This window comes from Macrobrachium rosenbergii, chromosome 52 (assembly GCF_040412425.1).
Source record: "Macrobrachium rosenbergii isolate ZJJX-2024 chromosome 52, ASM4041242v1, whole genome shotgun sequence".
Taxonomy (NCBI): domain Eukaryota; kingdom Metazoa; phylum Arthropoda; class Malacostraca; order Decapoda; family Palaemonidae; genus Macrobrachium; species Macrobrachium rosenbergii.
The window spans coordinates 24,989,525-25,012,099 of NC_089792.1; the positions used below are offsets into that span (position 1 = coordinate 24,989,525).

At 37.6% G+C, this 22,575-nt stretch overlaps 1 protein-coding gene across 9 annotated transcripts in view; it reads right to left on the bottom strand.

Annotated features, from left to right (window-relative positions):
* Window positions 1-22,575, bottom strand: part of LOC136833759 (cyclic AMP-dependent transcription factor ATF-7-like) — a 178,838-nt gene that overhangs the window by 127,550 nt on the left and 28,713 nt on the right. For 3 of the 9 annotated variants that reach the window (XM_067095982.1, XM_067095988.1, XM_067095989.1), the window contains exons 1-4: window positions 15,447-15,541; window positions 5,709-5,904; window positions 1,799-1,910; window positions 1,334-1,467 (exon numbers count right to left, since the gene is read on the bottom strand). In XM_067095982.1, coding sequence (XP_066952083.1) covers window positions 1,334-1,467; window positions 1,799-1,910; window positions 5,709-5,759 — 297 coding nt within the window. In that variant the 5' untranslated portion in view covers window positions 5,760-5,904; window positions 15,447-15,541. Of the gene's footprint in view, window positions 1-1,333; window positions 1,468-1,798; window positions 1,911-5,708; window positions 5,905-15,446; window positions 15,791-22,575 lie in introns of those variants that run through there. The other 6 variants (XM_067095983.1, XM_067095984.1, XM_067095986.1 and 3 more) reach the window with 3 other exon arrangements.

Sequence of the window (22,575 nt, forward strand, 5' to 3'; positions counted from 1 at the left end):
AACATTAGGATAAATCTTCTGGCGCCACTGGAAACCGGTAAAAAACAATAGGAATTGTTATGCAAGGAACTGGTGGCATCTGGCATCAGTCGTGGATGAGGGAGGAAGCGGGCAGCGACCTAATCTCCAACCCCACAATGTGTTTAGTTTTCTTCTTACCGCCTCCAGAATAGGCCGTCCCTTTTGCTCTCCTCCCTAAAGCCAGTTTTTCCTTCCTTGCCTGTGTTTCCTTGGTTTGAGATTTTTGTGTTACAGTGATATATTGTGTGTTTTTGTGTGCATGTTTTGGCTTTTAATAACGTAATCCCAAAACTCATCTAAGCATTCCCTTAAGCCTCTAAGGAAATGTCCCGGTGTAGCAAACTACCTTGCTCTTGTACAAGAGAGATCCATCAGCTTTTATATATGTATGTATATATATATATATATATATATATATATATATATATATATATATATATATATATATATATATATATATATATATATATATATATATATATATATATATATATATATATATATATATATATATATATATATATATATATATATATATATATATATATATATATATATGTGTGTGTGTGTGTGCATGTGTGTGTGTGTGTGTGTGTATCAGTCTGAATGTACTCCTTTTCTAGGCAAAATGTATTACAACTGTTTTGCTTACAAAAACTGTAAACCTCTCATGTCAGCCAATATTTTAATTTTGTCAACTGTGAGACGAAGTTTTCTCTCAACAAATGCCACTCTTGTTCCAGCATACGGTATGGACAGATCAACTACAAATAGTGTTAGAAGAATGCCGTAGGGAATAATGAATTTTAACCAGTTTACAGCAAGAGCAAACAACATTACATTCAATACACTACCCTGTGGAAAACCTTCCTGACATTTTCTGTCAGGCAAAGCATTTCTAACCTTAACATGAAAGATGTAATGAACCAAGAAAACTGACCAAACTGCAGATAATTATTCTGTGAAAGCATATACAGTACAGTATTGGGTAAAGAAATTATTCTGTGAAAGCATATACAGTACAGTATTGGGTAAAGAAATTATTCTGTGAAAGCATATACAGTACAGTATTGGGTAAAGAAATTATTCTGTGAAAGCATATACAGTACAGTATTGGGTAAAGAAATGTGTCTTGTTTAATTAAACAATCTGTAGAAAATCCTCACCAGACGAAGACTTGGTTATGTCTGAACATATTTTTTTAATATGAGTCTTCCCATATCATATTTCCTATTACATGTTGCTTATAATTTTCAGGAGTGCATGCTTAATTTTTGGATATCTCATAAGAACAAATAGAAAATAATCTTACCTCTGTAACTGAGTGCTGTGACCTCAAAAGTGAAGCTCTTCTGAACTGTTCATCAAATGGATTAAGGCTAATCTCTTGGAACAGTCCTACTTCCTCACACTGACGTAAGAATCTTGTCGGGGTAGGGGTCTGGTCTAGGAATATAAAATTCAAATTGAGAAAATAAATTTTTTTAAGTTCATGAATATTCTTGAGTTTCATGGAAGAAATTGAAAATATAAGTATGCTTATGTGATAACTTGATTAAATTCAAGCAACGATAACTTTAAAAGTTGGTACATACATACGCATTAAACATAAAAACTAGAAAATGGAAATATCATACCACACAAAAATCCAACATAAATTTTCTCCTTTCAGAAACAATCACACATTACTGATTAACATAACCAAACTTTGATGAATACTTGGCAAAACTAGTAAAACCTCATGAAAAGTTACTGTATCAATACAATCTATACATACCAATGATAAATCCATGTTTGACTAGAGATGGTGTCTGATGGTCCCCATTTACCATGAGTTGCATTTCATGACGCCGGCGATGCACCATTAAATGATCTTCATTGGTAAAACTCTGTCAATAAAGACAACAAAAACATACTTAGGTTTTGCTGTTAGATAAAGTGAACTCCCAAATAATGATCATTTTCTATCATTAGGCTATAAAAGTTCAGTAAACCCCGCTTATTCATCGTGAGGATGGCCTAGCCTACACGGCACCCCGTCCCCACAAATAGCTAAAATCCACGAATACTTAAAACCCCTCTAAAAACACCTGCAGAACTGTCTATTTTGATAGTTTAAACACAAGAAAAACCTCTAAAAATGCTTATATTGAGTATTTTAATAGCTACAATCATCAACAAAAAGTGCATTTAGTCTTTGAAAATGATATGAAAATATAGTAATAGTGAATATTTCAAAGCTTTTGATTAAAATACCATCATAATGGGCAAATTTTCCACGAATAATGGATAGATCTTTATTCCACAGAGAAATCCTCAAATATGTGAGTCCATGAATACGGGCAGTTTACTGTAATAATGTTTATACTTTAAGACTCTCAAAATCTTATCTTTCCTATGCTATGCTTAACTGAATCACAAAAATATGGAACGTGATTAATATATAAATAAAGACAAAATCCACAAAGGAAAGAGAAACAATGGAGTTAAGTATATCTTAGTTTAACCAGACCACTGAGCTGATTAACAGCTCTCCTAGGGCTGGCCCGAAGGATTAGATTTATTTTTACGTGGCTAAGAACCAATTGGTTACCTAGCAACGGGACCTACAGCTTATTGTGGAATCCGAACCACACTATAGCGGGAAATGAATTTCTATCACCAGAAACAAATTCTTCTTGTTCTTCACTGGCCGGTCGGAGATTCGAACTCGCGACCAACAGAGTGGTAGCTGAGAACGGAACCCGCTCACCCAGTGAGGAACTGAAACAATGGAGTGCTGCAAGTCCTTTAGACTTACACTCCGAAACAATGGAGTGCTGCAAGTCCTTTAGACTTACACTCCGAAACAATAGAGTGCTGCAAGTCCTTTAGACTTACACTCCGAAACAATGGAGTGCTGCAAGTCCTTTAGACTTACAGTCCGAAACAATGGAGTGCTGCAAGTCCTTTAATCTTACAGTCCGACTCCTTTACTTAGAAGACTGCTAAGTAAAGGACTATAAGTCGAAAGGCCTTGCAGCACCCCACTGTTCCTTTTTTCCTTTGTGGATTTTGTCTATTTATATATTCATCACGTTCCATATTTTTGTGATTCAGTGGTACATAATATATACTGTATACAGTATATATGTATATATATATATATATATATATATATATATATATATATATATATATATATATATATATATATATATATATATATATATATATATATATATATATATATATATATATTAATATTACCTATGAAAATAATATATTTTCATATATGTAGTCCTGAGTTCTTGTCCAAGCTGGTAAGGAGCCATTTACGGGGGTTAACTTATTATCAACTAAAAGTTCCCTTTTGTAACATATATGAAAATATATTATTTCGAGGTAGAGCAACAATTGGATATTAAAGGATGTTTGTAGCTTACTGACTGTTTATGAATCAGGTGATGTGATAAAAAGTCATATATATATATATATATATATATATATATATATATATATATATATATATATATATTTATATATATATATATATATATATATATATATATATATAATATATATATATATATATATATATATATATATGTACCTGTATATGTTAATATTATATGTATATATTTTTCCCAAAATCATTATGGTTGCACTTCTTCCTGTCTGCCAGTCCATCAGTTACTGGGAATAAATTTATGACTTCCAATCTGGGTCAAGTGCCATGAAAGATTGTTTAGTGGAAAGTAAAATCCATAAATTATTGTGTCAGAATGTTGTAAACATCTGAACATGGTCCACTGGATTTCTGTTTATCAGTAAATCTGGCCAAGCAATCACATACCCTGGCTTCAGTATGTTACCATGTCTAACTGTAAAGTCATATATTTTACTTAGCCACACACATGCACATACATGCCTCACAATATGCCTTTTCCTGCCACACAAGTAGGTGAGCTAGTAAAGCTAGCTGTGAAATATCACACCCAGACAATGCACAATTCTTCAACCTTTTTTCATCAATATTGCATAAGCCTTCTAAAAAATAATCATGAAAGTGTCAGAAGCACTCCTAAATGCTTTACTACATTGTACAGACAATCATTACAATGAGAAGCAAGCACAGGAATAACTGTGTAAGAATGTGGAGCCAGGAAAACTGCTGGTATCAACAACCCCACTGACAAGTGGTGCGACAAGAAACAGAACATATGTCACACTGGGTTGGTTGAGGAGGGAGAATGTATTACAGTTTAACAAAAGGACAGTCAGTCTATATGGAACAGAAAGGATGTGATTCTCTGTGCACACAAAAGATTCTCTCTCTCTCTCTCTCTCTCTCTCATAATAAAATGGTAAATACACAACTTGGGAAGGGTACTTTTAATTTTTTGGCATGCTGTAACTTTGTCCCAACATAGAAAATAGAGACATTTGGATGTTTGATCGTGTACAAGCAGAGGCAACTTACCACTGCTTTTTTTAATTTAAATAAGAAATCCTTTGGTATTCGAGGATAATTTTGAATATCACTGACTGAATGAAAATATATCTTCTGGATTAGTAGGAATGGCATCCAAAGTACTTTACATTGCCGTTAAAATACCTTACAATTTTTATGATAAATTGTTTTGCAATAAACAGTTTTACACCCTATCTCTGTTGTTACAATGGGAATTATGTAACTGTTAAATGGAAGTTGAAGAAAAAGTTCTATACTCAGGCAAGAGCAGAATCATGTTTTTGCTGTATTCACACCATTGCGAAAACACAACACTGAAAAATGATGGGATGCCCATCATTGCTTTTTTGCAACATTTAATTTTTATTATTTGTGACAGAAAATATTGGACACTAGTACTAGTATTTTTCTGAGAGCTAAGGAATTGCTTCTAAAAGCTTGAGAAACAATTACAGGCAGTCCCCAGATTATGTTGGGTGTTCCATTCTTACGCCGTGATGTACACTAAAGTGGTGCAACCCGAGATATCATCAAAAATCGTAAGAAAACCTTATTTTTAATCCTTTGGGTGTCTTGAAAATGATGTAACCTGCATTTAGGTTGAGCTTTTCATAAAAAATCCTCCAAACTTTGACCATTCTGCCATTTGCGAGCCATATTAAATTTCCAGTCTTCTGTTGGAATGGTGACGTAAACCCGCAACATGCAATGTAACCCAGGAAATAATTTTGATGAATATATTTAAAAAGTGACATAACCTTGAAATGACGTAAGCTGAGTCCTACATAACCCAGGAACCTCCTGTACAGTATGTGATGAATAGTTAAAGAACATAAATACATCAACTGTTTGAGCTACTTCTTTTTGTGTTAAGCCATAGATCCAGATAAATTTACACAAATTTAGATGGAAATATCTTAGTGAAAATGCAACTATGGGAATAAATGGGTTAATTACCACCCTATTTCTATAACTCCAATACTATACTATCTAGTTTCTGAATATCCGTTAGCAATGTAAGCATAGTAGGTCTAAAACTCTAAATCCCCCTCCCCCGAGATATTTTCACTGACAGTATTTTTCAAACTACATAAAACTTATTTAAAATTATGGGTATGGCATAAGTAAAATAAAGGGACTGTCTCTTGTATGGATACAAATAAATTCTATGAACAGATATACTGTATGTATTTTTTGACAGAGTACACTTCAACAAAACATAATGTACACTTACCATTCCACAGCCAGGCTGAGGACATCCAAACGGTTTATCCACTTCTCCCATGACTAACAAATATACAGTTTATTGGCCACAGGACCTTTCTGTAAACTTAAACACAAGCAGGACTTGACCACTAAAGTTGGGAGCCTGCCTGGCCCAACTGGTCTTTACAAAGTAGCCAATATTCTTCTTTTGTCACGTGGTGACCCTGAAAATCAAAGGGATTTTTTTATGTATATTTGATTATAAAGAATATGCTGTACTATATAAAGAATAAGAATGAAGGGTCAGCCTGAGCCTAACACTGACAAGCTGGAATAATCTATTTCTAAACAATTTTGAAATCAGGTAAATATATGTACCCCTATCAATCATGCACATGTGTTTTTCAACACAGGCTGGAAATGACAAAACATTAGATTCAAGACATTCAAAATTCAAGACAATTTGCATTTTTTCCTAGATAATCAAACCTGAAGTCTCTGGCAAAAACCTTTATTCCAATGTAACTTTAGATGTGCAATGAAATGCATGAGCAAAAATTATATATATATAGAGAGAGAGAGAGAGAGAGAGAGAGAGAGAGAGAGAGAGAGAGAGAGAGAGAGAGAGAGAGAGAGAGAGAGAGAGAGAGAGAGAGATGGTATGATTTTCCAGGATAATTGAATACCTTTAAGTATACTCACCCAAACTGACCTGGCTTTGTTTTCAAAGAGTTAGGACCAAACACAATACCCTGTAATGATTTTTATGATAAAATAAATTTTTTAGGCACTTACCCTCTATCACTTGCTATATCTGTGGCTACTCGGAGCAAGTTCAACAAGTGTTAAAATTGAAACACTTGTTAATGAAGGCTCCCAATAGTTACCCCAACTCTTTGGAGGGTGGGGTAAGACAGGGAATGTTTTGGTTGTTATTTGTCTCCTAATCTCCTAAGAGGGGAGGATGGAGGGAGGGATCTCAAAGATAGAGGGTAAGTGCTGTACCTAAAAATAATTTTTATCATAAAATAATTATTTTTGAGGTGAAACTTGACTGTTATCATTTGCTGACTCCAACATTGAGTACTGGAGGAGGGTAAGAGATTTCCCTAAAACCAAATCAGATATCAGAAATATCCTTGTCACTGTTTACCTGATGCATACAATCCCCCATGATGAGGATCTTCATCAGGTGAGGTGCACTACTGCAAGGTGGTGGAACGTGGACCCTGAATATAGCCATTGGTTGAGATTTTGCAATGCAGAATGGCAAGTTTGGACTCTGTGCCTCGGGCCTGCAGAGCTAATGGGAGCTAAAACCACAACTAAACATGATCCCTACAGAGTTACCACCTACCTGAGTTGCTGTGGCACCTCACATACAAAACACCACCACCAATTTTGCCTGAAAAGGTGGTTCTTAATCTGCTCAGGGTAGCTTTTTCCAGAAAGGGCCAATGGCTCGAATGCCAACATAAAGTTCTCACTTAGGTCCCCACTAAGTCAAAATTGGTTGAGTATGATAATCCCATGTAGCCCTAGGAGAGCTGTTAATCAGCTCAGTGGTCAAAAAGGTATACCTAACTTTACCCAGGATGAAGATTGATAGTGAAAATCTATACCTGTTCGTAACAAAGAAGGGAAGACTAGGAGAAACCTCCCCTGCCAAATTATAGGTGCAAGTGTACGGCAGTCTTCTTACTGGACCTAAATGGTCCACAAGTAGTACAAGTGAACACATAGTTGTACCCCACTGTGCCACCAAAACTTGACAGTCTAGAAAGAAGTGCTGATGAAAACTAATAGAGGTAGCTGCTGCTCATATCATGCAGTTTCACCTTCAAAAGGGGACAATCCTCTAGAGACAATGCATGGTATAAATCCCTATAGCCCTACCAGGGCATCAAAGCACCTTTTCTTTTCATGAGTCAGAGTCTCTAAAGCAGGTATAGAGGAAACTTGGAGGAGCTTTGGTCTTCCAGTACATAAACACCATACTAACAATTATATCACATGTAAACCACTTACTCTTTTGGCTGAAGCCAGCCACCAGAAAGTGTTCTAAGAAAGAGCCTTGAGAGAAGCCTCTCTCTGGGGTTCAAAAGGAGGGGCACCTAAGGTGTCTTAAGCCAATGACTAGGTTCCATAAAAATGGCTTTAGCAGATCCTTCAGCAATCCAGCTGAAAAGAGTGAACAGTTTTGCCTTAGTCAATCTCTTTGAAATACCCAATCCAGAGCCCATTAATACATAAGCTAGCATGGATTTACAGCCTTGATGGAGGAAACAGACAAACGTTTGGCATCTCTCAAGAAGTGCAGCCACATATTATATTGTTAATATTGGTGCAAAGACAGGAAATGCCCCTGGACTTACACCATAATCTATCAAGCTGAAGACTTTGTTTGTCAAATCCCTCTGAAAAACATTTTATTTCATCATTTATATAATATATCTGGCTATAAATGATTCAATTTACATTAGTGCAACCTTTCTTATGACAACTAATTTCACATAAAACAAAATACCAACCATATTAGTTTGTTTTATGTGAAACTATAAGAAAAGCACCCTCCGCATGAAGAGTTCTACCTACATAAATGATTATAAATAAATCCCAACCTGAGATCCTTCAAAATCTACACTCGGTTGAACACCACCTCTGCTCTATCCCACCCACATTCAGATTAGTATTCATTTTCAATTAAAGAAATAATTCATTCACTGATTCTAATTGTATATGAGTGATGTTTGTTTCCTATTACAGTATTATGCTCATTACTATCTGAATCACCTTGACCTTGCTATTGTGACGCCAGATAACTCTCAATTAATCAATCAATCAATTGACCTTGCTAATGGCACAATGTTGTTCTTCCCACTTGGAACTAGTAGCTCCCCAATCATAGAAGTGAGCAGAAGAATTATAAAAACCTGAACAGCCTGGCATGTGATTTTGAAGCCTTCAGGGTCTTGTGCCAGAGTTTGGCATACTCTGGGAAATTTGGAAGGACCCAGATTGCCCGGATGTAACAGCAGGCCAGCTTGGATGATAGCAATATCTAAGTTGGCCAGAGAAAGACCAACTTGGAAGGGAAATGATTACTAACAGTCAGATCTACCAGCCACAAATCGATCCTGCTTGGAAGGGAAAAATGGAGGGAGTCACCTTTTATTCAACTGATCTTCCACTACTGTAAACATCAGGCAAGATGCTTTTCTGTACAATGGAACTCATGAAGCTACACAACATACTGAGCTGTTACCACAGGTCCTAAAATGAACATATCCAAAGACTTATGGGCAAAAATTTCTCAAAATTGTCCCTCCAACTCATCTCCACATGGGTTCCACAGACAAGGAACACTTTGGTATACCAAAATCTAGCACAGAAAAAAAAAAAAAAAAAAAAAACTCTACCCAAGCAGAGGGAGAAAACACAGCAGCCAGACTCTGCTTCTATTCAGAGGATTGCAATGAAGGATTAGTGTTTACCCCTAAACAACAAGTCATGGTCCAAATAACACCTTCAAAACTTGAGAAAAAAGCCAAATCTCTTCCCAGCTGAGGCAAGATGGAGCACACAGTGCCAGTCCCACATGGATTGCTACTAAGCACTGTGTGAACTGGGCCCACCTTAGGCTGCATTTTCTAACAAAAACCCAGGCAAAGTACTCTCTGTGCCAGTGTCAAGCAAAGAAGTACAGCCATGATCATGACAATCTACAATATGTACTGGGGCATACCATGCTAGTTCTGAAGATATTGCAAATCCTACAGTCTGGGGAAGAGCAGACCCCTTTGTGGTTCCTGCTTTTCTATCTAGGGTTGTAATTTATGATACTGCCTCATGAAAATTTTTTAGGTACAATACAGTGATGTAAGGAATTAACTTGTGTTTTAAAGGTTTGAGAGTTTCTGAGTAGGTGATAAAGTGTTGAAGGAAGTGGTTGAGAAAGGAAGATTGACAGCGAATAAGATGCACAAGACATGAAGGTCCGTATGTAGTGAAAACGGCGTGGTCAAATGGATTGAGTTGTGTTAAAAGACAAGAATGAAGGAGGCACTATAATTAGTTGAGAAGAAGGAGAGAATCACTGAAATACATAACAGAGCATCCCATTAGGAGGTTGTTAAGGGAGAAGGAAAAGGAGAGTGAAGAAATAGAAGATTTAAATTGGGGAGATAAAACAGCTAGTGTTGGTGAAACACAAGAAGGAAGAGTAGAAAGAGTAAGGGTACGTTTACTAGGTTGTTTGGAGAAAGTACTGTACAAATGATGGGTTGTTTGATTTTTGAGGGGTTTGAGAAGTCAGTAAGTGTGAGAAGTGAAAATACCCTTGCAGTGTTGTTTGGTAGTAGTGAGAATGAGGGTGAAATTGATTTTGAGGGATTTGAGCAGAATGTGGAAGGGCTGAACTTGGAGAGTACCAGGAATGTGGATGAAGATACGCAAGATTTGGATGGATCTGAAACAACACCGAGTCATGAGAGGATGAAAGATGGTACATGCAGTATGTGTGCTTCCTTTGAGTGAAAGTGTTAATAGAGTAAGTGAGAGAGTGAGTAACAATGAGAAAGAGTTAGCAGTACTAGGGAGTGTGAGTGGAGGAGTTTTGGATAACTTGAGTCGGAGCCTAGCAGGATTAAGTGAGAGTTTAGGAGAGATGATACAAGCCATGTCAGGTGTTAGCGAGGTTGAAGCAGATGTAAGTCTCCAGAACTTGAAATGAGGTTGGTGTAAGTATTTTAGAACCAGGACTGGGTGAGTCTAGTGTGTTTGGAGTAGAAGTGAGTGAAGAAGAGGTGGAGAATAAGAGGCCATGGACCCGAAGTCAAGGTCCAGTTCCGGAGTATGAATTGGTAGTGAGAAAGGGATTTCGAAAAAAAAGGAAATAAGATTTCCTTTATTTTATTAAGAGGGAGTGTAGAAAAAGGGTTTGTGTGTCATGGTTGTTTGTGTGTTTATTTTGTTTATGAATGTGTTTTATGTCTGAGTATTAAATATTGTTTTTCTTTTTTTTACTTGCAATTTGCTTGAGCGAGATAGTGTCAAGGTTTGGCTCCGCTTCCCTTCACCTTTAGTACTGTAATAAATTTGCATTGGCTTTGACGGTGAAGAATCTTGGGTGATTCAGCAGTGACGGGAAAGAAGGCTTCACTAAATGCTTGCTCTGCTTTGCAGCAAATATTATCTAGAATTCAGTTGTGTGAACATAGAGTCTGATATATTAAAGTTCCTAGTAGGAATTGATAATACATAACATTTTCAAGTGATTGATTGTTGTATATGAATTTCAAGAATTAAAAAACATTTTGAGATGAATCAGTGTGTGAATCAGGTTGGCAGCAAAGTTGTATACTAAATAAATGCTGGAAAATCCCAAGTAGACTTGATAAAGATTTATCATTCACGTGTGCATTCACCTACCATGCCTGTAGTCACTTCAGGAAATAGTAACATAGTAAAGGAACTTAATGGAGGAGCTTATGGTAGCTTAGTTAAAATGGGTGGAATAATCATCTGAAAAAAAAATTGGATGTGTTAACTGTAATTTTAAGATTTATTATGAATTAGATTAAGGTTCTTCTGATTGCTGTGGGAAAACTATAAAATTACGGTTGATAAATCTGGCTAAGTACACTATATTGCTAAGGATAGTTAATAAGCTGTAGTATTAAGGTTAATCATTTGCACCAGAATATTAATCTAATACCTTTTGTATATACAATGTTTGGTTGATACTGTATGCAGTTGGAGTATTTTGTTTTTTTTCTGCAATATTAAAATTGAAGTTAGGATAAGTTTTGACGAACTATAAGGTTAAGTTAAGTTTCCGTTCTGTAGGTTAAAGTAATATATAGGTTAAGGGAAGTCAGAGTTTTATTACAGTAGTGACCTCTAAATCTGTTCCCATCATACTGCACCAACTGTGTCAAGAAAAAGCCCGTACACCATGACATCACCAGCAGACTTCTGCAAGAAAAGTCTATCGCAAAGAAGCTGATTGATTACCTCCAACTTGAAGGTTGAGGGTCCTTACAGATTGGTGACCTCTGAACATGTAGATGATACATGATAGTGGGTCATGTGGGAATATCTCTAGGCATCTTAACAAAACACCAGCAGGTCAGGAAACCAATAGGTGAAGGGACAACGAGGAGCTACCACAGTCTTTCCAAGACCTGGAGTGAACGCCAACTGATCAATAAGTGAATCAATTTTAATGGAGGAATATTGTAGATGTCCAGTCTGTTCCTGGAGTGCTGGAAGGTGTCTTCCAGGGCCCTCCAGGAATCTGCCCAACAACAGAGCAAAACACCAGGAGCTTCCTGTGGTGTGTCAATCTCTGGTGTTCCCTACAGCTTCAAAAGCCTTTCTGCCATGTGAAAGATGAAGGGACCATTCTGTCCTTGCTATATGCCCAAGAGGCTGAGCTGGTCTACCAAAACATTCCTTTTGACGGGAATGTACCTGGCTTCAACCACTGACAAGAGGAGATGGGAAACTGTGTTGATGTAAGCCACTACAGTTACGTTACTGCTGATCAACACTATGGAGTGACCCATCACAGTTTCAGAATGCTTGTAGGCCTAGCAGTGCCACTTACATTTCCAAGATCATGAAGTCTTTCCTCTGTTCATACACATACAATGGACTGACTTCCTAGGTGTGTGGCCCACCCCTCCTTCAATGCCTCTGAGAACAGAAGCAAAAGCTGGGAGGGAGGGTTCCTTGAGGTCACCCAATGCAGCTACAGCGAGCACTGGTGGAGGCATCCATGCAGAACGAGCTTCTCCAGGGATGACAGGCGACTGATGAGTACATGCCAAAGATGAGCTGTTTTTTTTTTTTGTGTGACAGAAGCTGCACCTTTTATGTAAGAGTATTCCTGAGTGTGTGATAGAATCAGTCCCTGAAACTAGGTGGGAATCCAAACTCACCTTCCATCATCAATACACTTTTTCCTTCAACATCAAGGAGTATGTGGAACATCAAGGAGTATGGGAAAATGTCATTTTCCACAGGTGTAAAATGACATTTTAAAAGTATTTTGTATTCATCCTAGGTATACAGACCGGAACTGAACTATCCGGTGGTACCATACAGTGGCAACCTGTCGTAAACCTCACCTATATGAGTATGATATGGGAATTGTGCATGAACTGAGTGAGCAGGTAGTGCAAACTCTTCCCAGTGTAGCTCAGCTGAATAATGAAGAGTAAAATAGTACCAGGAGTCCTTGTGTCTCTGAAAGAACACTCAAAGATCCCGATGTTATCCCTATCTACAACAGATATCTCACTGCCTGTGAGTGAACATTGCTGCCATCCTTCTTGTGGGAGGGCTTCAAAGACATACCACTCCTCTTCTTCTTCTTCCTACAACTGGATGAAGAGGCAGAAGAAGATAAGGTAGAAGAGCTTCACAACAAGAGGGAGATGGAAGAAGATACATGCCTACGGGCATTTCTACAACTTATTCTGTCCACAAATTTGACTCTCCTCAGCTATGGAAAAGAAGTTCAGGCTGGTAACAGTACAGTATCAGGAAAGTCTGGCCTCTGCTAGATACTGTGGCCACCAATATAATCTGTCCTGGAGCATCACAATCATCTCAATAAATTAATGGGATGAATTGTAACATAACTCAACACACAGGGTCCTTACCTGGCAGCAGGGGGGCGAGCTCCCTGAACCTCCATCACCCATAGCAACTTAGAGTATACATAGACAGATCCTAACCTACCCTAAACTAAGGCACTAGGTCCTTGCCTGGCTGGGGAAGGGCTTCATCCCTGCCCAGACAATTGCAACCTAACCTAGAGCACTCTAAGTCATGACACCAAAATATAGCAATTCATTTCAACCTAAACTTTCACACCAAATCCTATCTGCCAAGGAGGCGACATGCACCTTAATACTTCATAACATATGCCTTACCCAGAGGCTGGAAGGTATATAGCTAGAAGGCTCAAATTTCCTGCTATAACATATATCTTTTACAACTTCCAGCAACAGAGCTTACACAAAAGGCTGCCACTGTTAAGCAGAGGAAACTGTCGTGAATAATCACCTTAGCCTGGGATCATCTTGGTACTTTATCATTATAAGAAATTTCAATTAGCTGAAATTATTACATAATAGAAAACAAAACAGTTCCATTAAACTCTCAAGAATAGCACATGAACTACAAGTGCCTGTCACCTCCCAATAATTAAGAACTCATAACGACACACAGCAGTAACATTAGACTCAGATAATGACAGTACAAGTCTTTTAGTCTTTAACTGGAAATAAACAACTTGATGCACCTGACCCTGTATAACCTATGGCACAACTGCCAAAATAGGCTAATCATCATTCCAATATTTCTGATATGAAATTTGGAGTGGGCATAGCCTTTTCCAATTTATAACTTCCAAGATTGCTCATAGGACGATGAGTGATACCTTATAAACTAATCTAAAAGAGAAATTATTACATATGCTAAAAAAGATCCTCAAAACATAGCACAAAAAATACATTGCACTTCCATTTTCACTTTGTTTGGTTTTATGTACAGCCCTCCACAGGATAATTCCCTCTCTGGCGGGCCCATGTACGTTTTCAAAATAAGGTGCTTCTTATATATTTTATAATTGTCTTTCAGTGTTTTCTCGTCAGTATTGTAGCTCCTGCAGAACAGGAGTGTCTTTAGTTCCTTTTAAAATCTGCATTCTTCTTGTATGCTCTTCACTACACTTCAGGCGGTATTCTGTTGTATAGTCTTGTTGTGCAGTGTACAAATGCTCTCTCGCACTTAGCATTCTTCATATAAAATGAACTAGTTTATGATAATCTCAGGGGAAAGTCAAGTATACTTTAGTTTAACCAGACCACTAAGCTGATTAACAACTCTCCTAGGGCTGGCCCGAAGGATTAGACTTATTTTACGTGGCTGAGAACCAATTGTTACCAGCAACTGGACCTACAGCTTATTGTGGAATCCGAACCACATAATAGCGACAAATGAATTTCTATCACCAGAAATAAATTCCTCTAATTCTTCATTGGCTGGCCGGAGACTCGAACTCGAGCCAAGTAGAGTGCTAGCCGACAACTCTACTGACTCACCCAACGAGGAACTAAAACAATTACTAGTAATACTACAGTACAATTACACAAAGCTCTTCTGCTATGCATGCTGTATTGTTGGGGGGGAGAGCAAAGTACCCCAGCCAGGTTAGGGTAATGCACCCTACAATAGGTTAGGTCAAGGGAAGGGTAGTTTAGGAAGCATTCCTTTTGAAATAGGGTATAGGCTCGATTTGCTCCAAGTGTGCCACAAAATAACACGTGCAACTCTTCTGAACTTTACCAAATTATTTATCGTCAATTCGAGGCCATCGACTGGGTGGCACCCCCCGACCCGTAGCTACGCCCAAGCATGTAACTCATGGCCATTTGGCAAGAAACTGACGCAGTAAGTTGCCACAAATCTTCACGCTGACCTGTTTGTAGAACTTCCGAAACTACTATCACGTAATTAACCTGAAAAGTAGTACCGTACGCTATGCTATGTTTCGGTGGCACCTAAGGGACCCCAGCTTTAGCCTAGGAAAGGCTTAGGCCTAACTCGATGCACGCTTTCCTAAGCTAACCAATACTGGGCTGTTTATTTATAATATGATAATCCCAGTTCCTGTTAGCCCATGAAAATCATGGCTGATATTCAGTAAACGAACACACATACAAGAAACTTGTCGAAACAAACATTTTCTCACCATAACAAATATTCGAACCAACGGTTGGTTTAGCCTAGTGAATGACGTTGTCAACGCTTTGTTTACCTTTAGACGCTGGCCCTGGGCCCGGGGTTGGTCTCGGGGGTTCGCTGGGAGGGGGTCTCCACTCCTCCTCTTCCGCCTTCCATACACTACTAGGTGTTCATGCTCATTTCATTATGTATACCGCTCAACACTTCCCAAGTCCAAAAATAAATCTTTAAAAAATACAAGACTATGATACGGTACAGTATAAGAATTTCGAGTTAAACAAAAAACTGTGGCATCTCATAAGGATAAAACAGTGCACGAAATTGTAAAAGGCACAACTTCTTCCCAATGTACAAGAGAATTTAGGCAGACCGTTCCAGGTTTCTGTAAAATCAAGGACGAAATATTTGGTTCTTATTATTCCCGATATCTGAAAGCAGCTACCAGCGTGATATCGTGAGTTTCACTTAAATTAGAAAATAGACGTTATGCGTGGTTTGCATTGTTGTTCTTACAATTCTGATTACGTAACTGCCATGTGATTCAAATGCTGACCTTTCCCTGCTGCATGTTTCCATAGATGATCAGGTTTCGGCTTACGCACACAAAAAGAGACTAACCAATCTATCCCATCGATAAATCAAAACGAGGATAAATGGACACCCGTTTCCGTTTTCTATATAACATGAAAACGAAAAAAAAACTGTCGCAGTAGCCCCCAAAGGCGTAAATAGAACTCGCGTTCACGACCACAGAAGTGAACTTCGACGTTTTTGTTACAGATGTGACTGAGACCAAGCTTTTTTTTCGCCACAGCAGGTCTATGTTCATCAACAATTACAGACCGTTGGTGCCGGTCATCTTTAAAAGAACGATTGAGATAAAAATGCATAAATTCCATCACAGCCTTACAATTCAGCAAGACAAAAACAGGACTAAAATAATTCAGACAAATATGAACTAATTTTACGAATATTATTGCACTATGGCTCACAAAAGGGTTGACACAGGAACGAGAAGGAATGAATTATTCCTTAAGAGATGTTAGCTTATAATTTGTAGGATGGACTCTTCCTCCTTGTACTTTTTATAAATCAATGTGTTTTTTGCTTAATTATGAAGGTGTGGTTTTCCGTGGTTATTTAAAACACAAATATATATATATATATATATATATATATATATATATATATATATATATATATATATATATATATATATATATATATATATATATATATATATATATATATATATATATATATATTCTCAAAGACTTTTAGTCCATCCGAGGAGACATCATGTGCTCACTATCTCTAGGAGCAGGTTTTACTCTTCATTCAAAGTGCTCTAATGATTTTGTCTAGCTTTCTTTTAAACTTTTCCACACTGTTGCTGTTGATAACTTTTGATGGCAGTTTATTCCATGTGTCACTATCTTGTATGTGAAGTTCACACAATGAGAGTGTTGTATCTCTTGTTCTAGTAGCCCTTCAGTTCTAGACTTTCATCCATTATTTCTTGTTCTGATTTTCGTTTAATGAAGAGGTTACTGAATTTATTTTTGTTTTAGAAATTCATTTTCAGTATTTGGTTGAATTCCACAATAAACTGAGTTGTTGCTCGCAATCGTCGTGGTTCTAAGCCACGTAAAATGTCTCAGGCCTTCGGGCCAGCCCTAGGAGAGCTGTTAATCAGCTGATGGATGGAAAACTAAGGCTATACTTAACCCCTTCTAATCCATTTATTTCTTGTCTGGATTTAGTTTAATGTGAAAACTGTACTGTCTACTTTTTTATTTATGCCTTTCAAGATTTTGATGTTTAACTAGTTGGATGTGTGTTTCTAAGCCATTTCTGTACCTTCAGGCTTTCTAGCTTTTTGGTAACCTGTTTTGCCTGAGATTTTAAGCTCTTGGTAATAATGACTAATCTATTTATGTCCTTTCTTCTTAGTGTTGGTACAAAATTTATGTCATATTCAAACAGTCTAACTATGGATTGGCATGAGGGTTGTTTGTTCCTATTTGAACACTCTTTACATCCACAAGTTTAAAAGGCATTTTTCATCTTTTATGACTGTTTTCCCATTTTAAGTCCTTAGATTATCTCTAAACTTTCTTGTTCACACTATCTGGGTCATTCCCAAACAGCATATAGTTGGTTTGAGGTCATTTGCAAATTTGTAACACCTTACATATCCAAGTTAAAGGCATTTGCCATCTTTTTGTCACTCCTTTTTCCTTAAATCAAAAACAAGAGTGGGCCAAGGACAGAACCCTGGAGAACTCCGCTTGTCACATCTGCCCATTCTGATTCTTGTTAGTTAGCCGGTCTTCAAGCCAGTCTGCTATTTCTCCTAGAATTCCTAAAGCCAGTAAAGATGAGCCTTAACATCAAGATATCAAGGGTTCGTGCAATACTGGGGTGAATGATGCAGTATGTGCAACCAGGGGGTGTATGAAGCAGTTCATGCTGTGGAAGTTTTACTACACACCTGGTACATTCACGATTCAGCAGTTAAAGAATGAATGTGGCAGTGACCGTTCTGTTGTTTTTCTCAGCGGCCAACAATATTAAGGGATACTGCTTAATGCTGAATAAGCAGTATTGTGCTGTGTTTGGATAGGGCTTAACTGTTGGAAAAACACCGTTCCCAAAGAAATACATACACAACTAAAATTAGAAAATGACGAAGAGCAAAAGTTGTAACAGTATTGGTTCAGAGTAGATGGGAAAGTAAGTTGATGGGTGTAATGGTGCTGAGTGAAAGGGGGTATATCTGATCATTGTTTGGTTTAAACAAAAGTTAAGCTAGATGGAAGTTGTAATTAAGGGGGATATAGGTCACACTTCCGATTCCCTGCTACTGCTTTGGGAGGAGGTCACTACAGTATTCCCCTTTGCACTCTTCAATCCCCGTTGTGACGCACTACAGTCCACGCACTACCAGGGGGTAAATTCATTGGCTTGGTTAAAAGAAGCACAACGAGCTTTAACTTCCCATAGCATCTGATGGTTTAAGTTGATTACCAGAGGGCATTTGACATCCACACACAATACCACCATTGTGGAAGGTCTTGAGTTCGAATCTCCGACCGGCCAGTGAAGAACAAGAGGAATTTGTTTCTGGTGATAAAATTCATTTCTCGCTATAATGTGGTTCGGAACAATAAGCTGAGGTCCCGTTGCTAGGTAACCAATTGGTTCTTAGCCACGTAAAAATAAATCTGATCCTTGCCAGCCCTAGGGGCTGTTAATCAGCTCAGTGGTCTTGTTAAACTAAGATATACTTAACTTTTCACTAGGGTATTACTATAAATTATTAAAACTAATTTTGTGATTTCAGATACAAATCAATGTTGATGATTTTTGTCTTGAACTTGCAATAAATAGTGACGTTCTACAAAGGAATGTTATTTCACACTGATTGCCTTTATATAGATTTTCGTCTTGGGACACACACATATACGCTTATATATATATATATATACATATATATATATATAAATGTATATATATACATAAATATTTATATAAATGCAGTAAGTTATTGTTTTCTTGTAGGCCTAACTTGTTTATCAACGGCTCTAAGCACTAGTTTACGGAATTTTTTTTCACAATTCTATTCAGTTCCATGTCTGCGTTGCTGTTCAGTCTGCGAGGAAGAATGGATGGACAAGTTCTAAAATAGCAGCACTTGTGTCAAAATATGTGTAAGATTAGGAAACTAAATAAACCACCGTTTAGTGAAATGACTAATAATAAGGTGACTACCCATACGCAAACTAAACCATAACTATCACTTATTATTATTATTATTATTATTGTTATTATGAGCCTGTTTAATGAGACCACTAGGTATAGCTGAAGAAGTTGTACAACTAGGTAAGAAGACTTGAGATCAGAGGAGATAAAAACTAGCAACCGAGAGCAAATGGCAAAAAAAAAAAAGCAAGATATGCAATATCGGCGTCTTATAAACCAAAAATATAATGAGGATAATAAACTGGTTCTAAAATGCTCTTAGCAAGACCTTTCCCTGTCAGTAATAGTAAGATTCAAAGCAAAATATACTATTCCGTTAGCACGCGCACGGCGATAAATACTAGCTAATGAACCTCTACGTGCACATCCACGGAATTCTGGTCGCTATCCCAATGATTATGACATGCCGTGAAAATCCGCGACACACGAATAGTATGGCATGGCAATTTGCAAAAAGACGTTCCGAATATATCCCGTCCCGTCAGTATCTCTTACTCCTCAACAACCATTCTTATCTACGTGTAATACATACATAGGCCTACATACATACATACATACACACATATATGTGTGCGTGCGTGCATACACGATAGTTATTTGTTTACAGAAAGAAAACTCAGTGTTTTGGCATTTAGTGTAAGCGGAGGATGTGTAGGAATGGGGAGATAAAAGAGTAAATGTGTCTGGTACACCTGAAAGGTGTAGAGTTGGGAAGGGGTAGAGCTTGTAGTAATTGGGGAAGGGTGAAAGAGAACACACATTAGTCCGAGAACTACACAGGTAAGACTGGGTGCAGAAAGAGAAAAAGCTATAATAGTGAGCTTATAATGTCCACGAAAGGGAAAGAATGAAAGTGAAAAGAATGTTTTAGAATCTGAATCTGTACAAGGTTGTGTTTGGTGAATAAGAAAGGGATTTAAATGCAGTGGTAGGTGACAGAAAAAGAGGAGGCATTCTTGATAGGGGTGGAGTTTCGAGAGAAATGAAAATGGAGAGTCTTGCTGAAATGCGGTGGGAAAGAGACTTGATTGTTGGGAATGTATGGTCTCCGAAGAAGATAATTCACAAGCATTCTCGACACGTGTAAATGGTGAGGAACAAGACTGTGCTAGATTAAGTACTGTATAACACTACAGAATAGACGTATAGCAAGTTGATGGATGCAATAGCGAGAAGAAGAGTGGCTATACAGTTCTTTAGTTGAGATATGCATATAAGTTTAAGTTGGAGAAGAAGGAATGAAAATGTGGCTGTAAATGTAATTGAGACAAGTGACAATGATAAGAAGGTCGTGCAATGAGCATATAAGGAGAAAATAAATGGAATATGAGTTTGAATTAGAGACATAGAGATGGAGGGAGTAGATGACTGTCTAAAATTCCGTAATGGGGTCATAGGACTGCAGCATGTATTTTTTAGTATATAAGGTTAAAAATGGAGTAAAATCATTAAGAGGTGGAATTAATATGTGAATGATTATGTGAATGAGAGAAAAATAGATTACCTGAGGCGCAATTGTATGAAAAGGAAGGTCTTTCACAAACATAAGGAGGATGGAAAGGGTAGCCAAGTAGGAATTAAAGGATAAAAAGAAAAGTAATGAAAATAAAAGGGGAAAGATGGGCAAAAGCTCAAGGAATACTGAAAAGTTGCTCTGAAAGGGCAGTAAATGCAGCTCTCATACAAATGAAGAGATGTCTGAATTAAATGCAGTTCTAGGCCAGGAGTCAGCATTTTGAAGTTTTTTTTTTTCTTCAGCGTAACCATATAAGAAAGGCAGATTGAATAATGCAACTGTGGTGGGTCGCAGACGGATAAAGTGGTATGGTGCTAGTAACCTCATCCAAAGTAGACTCACTGAGAACTGGAAGGTTCAAGTCTTCTGGGGTTTGACCGTATCCGTTACAGTGTGTTACTTTTCCTCTTATGGCTGCATAATGTATGCTACACCAGCATACGTAGCCTACATTAAATATGGCACAACAACATAAGTAACCATATATCCTAACGCAATGATGGGTACGTTATCGTAACAGTAATTAAACCACAATGAATCCGAATGGAGATAATATGAAAATATATTCCCAGATATTGAAGCTGGTTCAACGTCGAGAACAGCCTACAGAGAACTCGTAGTTCCTCTTCTTTGTTTCCAAACAAAACTCCAGAGTCTTTTATGCGTATATAACTATATCAAAACCCGAATGCACTGGCGGTGTGTATATGTACTTAACTACAGCGGTACATATCCCTCTGGCAAGGTGTAGAGTTCAGGAGCAACATTTTTAGCTTTCGTCGTTTATATCTAAAGATAGCCAAGGGCACGAGAGAGAGAGAGAGAGAGAGAGAGAGAGAGAGAGAGAGAGAGAGAGAGAGAGAGAGAGAGAGAGAGAGTTTGTTTTACTTTTTCGTCTTTTTTCGCAACATGTGTTATTGCGTTGACGCGTTTCCTCGTTTTTTCGCAGTGGCTTTTGTTCAGTAGTCCCTCGCTTGCTTCTTTTCTTCTCATTTAATTTATTTCCTCCTGCTGAGTATCGGAGGCACTTTTATTTTTTTCCGTTTGTCTCTTTCCTAATCCATCACATTTTTTAGTTTCTTGTTTTCATGACTTTCATTACCACTGTCTACAGAAATGAATTTATCAACAACATTCGCCAGTACGGATTCGGACTCTGCTGGCATACACTTTGACATGTCTTACATGTCGATGTATTTCTAATACATAACCGAGCACTCTTCGCTGATACAATGGTACGAGCGACAAGAATCTTGAATCTTATACAACCCCATAACGCTGAGTCTAAGCTATTGACGAAAACTAATATCAATATGGTGACTCTACCTAGACGCATTTTTCCCTTGGAAGATGACTCCAGGGCATGTTAAACTCCCAATTCTTAGTGATTAGTTTACAATGAGGCTGTCAACACATTTGACCAACATCCACGTGCATAATTCTTGGCTATAGCAACGGGGGCACAATAAAATTTTCATGCATTGGTCCTGAATCACTTTCCCTCAGTCAGGAAGAAACAAAAGCAAGTCGTCATGCAAAATACAGGGCAGGTATTGAGAGCTACTTAGCCATATAGACGCACATACCATACAACACGAAAGGAGATTGTTTTCATGGTTTTATGCCCATTTACAAATTATATTACAATACTCTTAGCAGTAGCAAACATGAAGCACTTCAAGTTAAAGGAATATTGGCGAACATCAAATATTTTCATAAGATAACTCGGAGCCCACTACACGTTGCAGAATGATGTACTGGGGATATCTTTTTAAAATGAAATCGCAGTATACTCACTCGCTTCGCTTCCCATTCAGTCATAAAGGAATTAATTACATGCATCATATACTACCAC